The sequence below is a fragment of the Colobus angolensis genome, unplaced genomic scaffold (assembly GCF_000951035.1).
Source record: "Colobus angolensis palliatus isolate OR3802 unplaced genomic scaffold, Cang.pa_1.0 Scaffold3, whole genome shotgun sequence".
In the NCBI taxonomy this organism is placed as follows: domain Eukaryota; kingdom Metazoa; phylum Chordata; class Mammalia; order Primates; family Cercopithecidae; genus Colobus; species Colobus angolensis.
In genome coordinates, this window is record NW_012116265.1 from 16321419 (window position 1) to 16324646 (window position 3228).

The 3228-nt window shown below is 41.6% G+C and overlaps 1 protein-coding gene across 1 annotated transcript in view; it reads left to right on the forward strand.

Annotated features, from left to right (window-relative positions):
* The window catches only part of SPTLC2 (serine palmitoyltransferase, long chain base subunit 2), a 126074-nt gene extending 125219 nt beyond the window's left edge, over positions 1-855 (forward strand). The window contains exon 12 of the mRNA XM_011949490.1: positions 466-855. Within this exon, the coding sequence (XP_011804880.1) occupies positions 466-585 (120 nt within the window). The 3' untranslated portion in view covers positions 586-855. The remainder of the gene's footprint in view (positions 1-465) is intronic.
* The last annotated feature ends 2373 nt before the right edge of the window (positions 856-3228 follow it).

Consider the following 3228-nt stretch of genomic DNA (forward strand, 5'->3'; position numbering starts at 1 on the left):
GGCACCTGTAGTCCTGGCTACTTTGGAGGCTGAGGCTGAGGCAGGAGAATCACTTGAATCTGGAAAGTGGAGGTTGCAGTGAGCTCGGATGATGCCACAGCACTCCAGCCTAAGCAACAGAGCGAGACTCCATCTCAAAAACAAAAGGGAGAGATGACAAATTTTAGTTGGTTTTGTGCGTTCAGAGTGCATATAACTTTTTCTACCAAGCGTATCATACTTTGAATTATAGCCTTTATTCTGCATACCTGGCTATTCACAACCGATTATTCATGGTGAGCTTGAAAGCCTTGTTCAGAAAGCAGGTCCTTCCACAGCTGTATTGTAGTCTGATCTTGTAAATGCACTAGACATAAGTCCTGCTGAAGGATAATCTTGCCATGATTGTTTTTAGCAAAGTAAAACATCAGGCATGCCTGCATCCTGCTGGCTCTGACAGACCTCTACTTTTCTTGCGTATTTTAGGCTTTAAAGGAGATAGATGAAGTTGGGGACCTATTGCAGCTGAAGTATTCCCGCCATCGGTTGGTACCTCTACTGGACAGGCCCTTTGACGAGACAACATATGAAGAAACGGAAGACTGAGCCTTTTTGGTGCTCCCTCAGAGGAACCCTTCCTCACCCAGGACAGCCTGTGGCCTTTGTGAGCCAGCTCCAGGAACCACACTTCTATGGCCATCTCATGTGAAAGACATTGCCTCAACTACTGAAGGTGGCCGCCTCCACTCTAAGTGACATTTTGTAAATAGTAAAAAACTGCTTCAAATCCTTCCTTTGCTAAGTCTCACCTTTAAAAACGAAGGTGACTCACTTTACTTTTTCGGTCCATTAAAAAAACATTTTATTTTGTAACCATTCTACTTGTGAAATCACACTGACCCTAGCCTGTCTCTGGCTAACCACACAGGCCATTCCCCTCTCCCAGCACCTCGCAGACTTGGGCCCATCAAGAGCTCCTGCTGGCGCTGTCTCCACAGCCTGGAGACTTACCTGGCCCTCCTCCCTAGGGAGCAAGTGCCTTCCACTTACTTCCCATCCAGGTCTCAGAGGTGGCCAGCCTTGAAATCCTTATTTAACCATTCAAGTAATCAATAGAAGTATTCACCCTTTAATCTTAAGTTTAGCCTTTTAAGAAAAACAGTAAGCGATGACTGCTGAAAGGCTTATTGTGTAATCTCCCGAGGGTTTGGTCTTAATCCATTTTATTCTGGTCACCAGATGATATCTTCCTTTACCATCAAATATTTCTTCATAATGATTACAGTCTGAGGATGTGCGCAAATTCTGGTTTTTCCCAAGCTCCAGCCATAACACGTCCCACCCCGTTTTTAAAGCGCTTACTGTTTTCAAAGCACCCACATCCCCTGCTGGTTAGAAGGCCACTCTCACATCTGAGTGTTGGGTACAAAGCCGCTCCGTAGAGTGATGTGCACTCCCGGTGGGTGAGGGGCAGGGGCAGTGTGGAAAGAATTGATTACTCCTTGCAGAGTCTGTGGCTTGCATTTCCTACTGATTTCTACGTTTGAAAATTATGACAGTCTCTGGCTGGGTCTGGGTCCAGATTAGGATTTAAACTGATAAAGGAAAATGTTGGTAAATCCTCTGCTCAGAAATCATTTATCATGTTCCTATTTAAGGATTAGATTTATTAATTTAGGCCTTTTAGAAGCTAACCCACTTAAATATTACTCTTCTGAATGCTAGTTCTCTTTTATTCTTGATGTCCTAAGACAGTTGAATCTGGCATCTGGGGCTAGGGTCTACCTGTCTACATTTTTTTCTTTTTTTCTGAGAAATTCTGAACACACAGATCTCTTTCCTAAACTGACATTTTCTATTTTGACTGTTTTCATACTATAACCAGGTAAAGGGACTTTTTTCAGAGAGCTTTATACTGCCTGACCAAAGAACAAATCCGAAAATCACCATTTTAAAGTTCTTTTTTAGTTGAACCAAAGTGTAAGTGAAGCGGCCTTTTGGCATGGTTATACCCAGGATCCGCTTGTCCTTTTGTATCCATCAAGTGTTACAGGAGAAGGATTGGGAACAGAATGGAAAAGCAGTGTGTGAAAGTCATGTTACAGGCTGGGTGCGGTGGCTCACACCTGTAATCCTAGCACTTTGGGAGGCTGAGGCAGGTGGCTCACTTGAGGTCAGGAGATCGAGACCAGCCTGGCCAACATGGTGAAACCCCGTCTCTACTAAAAATACAAAAAAATTAGCCGGGCATGGTGGCAGGCGCCTGTAATCCCAGCTAGTCGGTAGGCTAAGGCAGGAGAATCGCTTGAACCCGGTAGGCGGAGATGGCAGTGAGATGAGATCATGCCACTGCACTCTAGCCTGGGTGACAGAGTGAAACTGTGTCTCAAAAAAAAAGTCATGTTACACATTTTAGTTTTTGAAATTGCTCCTTTTATTGGTAAAGATTATCAATCCAAATTCTCCTGGGTGTCTTGTCATCAGCTGTAGTATGTTTGTGTACATTACATGTAGCAGAGGATGTAAGCAATATTATTGTTTGTGAAGTTTTGTTTTTAATGTCTTGAGTATAAGTTTATTCACTGTCAGCATCTGCGAGCTTTAATAAGCCCCTGAGATATTCCAAAGTTTTATTTTACTTTTTTAAAGAACAGAAAAAGAAGAATGAAAGAACCAAGGAGAGATGCAGAGACTATATTTAGCATGTATAGGTTAAAGTAAGAAGGAGGTTGTGGTAACTAAATAAGGAGTCCTATAAAATCACATACATTGTCAATCGTTCCTGCACATCTAATTTCCTAACATAGAATCCCACTGGAATACCAGATAGCTTTTGCACTGCAGTTACTATTTAATAATGTAAATGTAGGGTTTTTAAAAGTCACAGACTTATAAGCAATGAACTTACCTGCTGGTCTTTTTATTTTGGCTTGCATGAAGTCACTGCAAAACTTTGTTGATACAAAGTTACTTCAAGATAAGTGTAATTTTGTTACAAGTTTATTTTGAAGAGACAAACCTCCTGTGATCTATCCAGGACCTCTGTACTTTCTAAAGAACAAAATGTTATATATACATTATACATGGTTGGTTGTCTCTTCTTGAAACTGTAATATAAATCTAGGGTCCAGTCATATCCCAGGTATCATCGTTTATCCGAGTACTTGGAGGAATACAAGTGTATATATAAATACAGTCATTGAGAATAAGTCGAGATTTGGGGCATACAAGAAAAGTTTCATACACAGT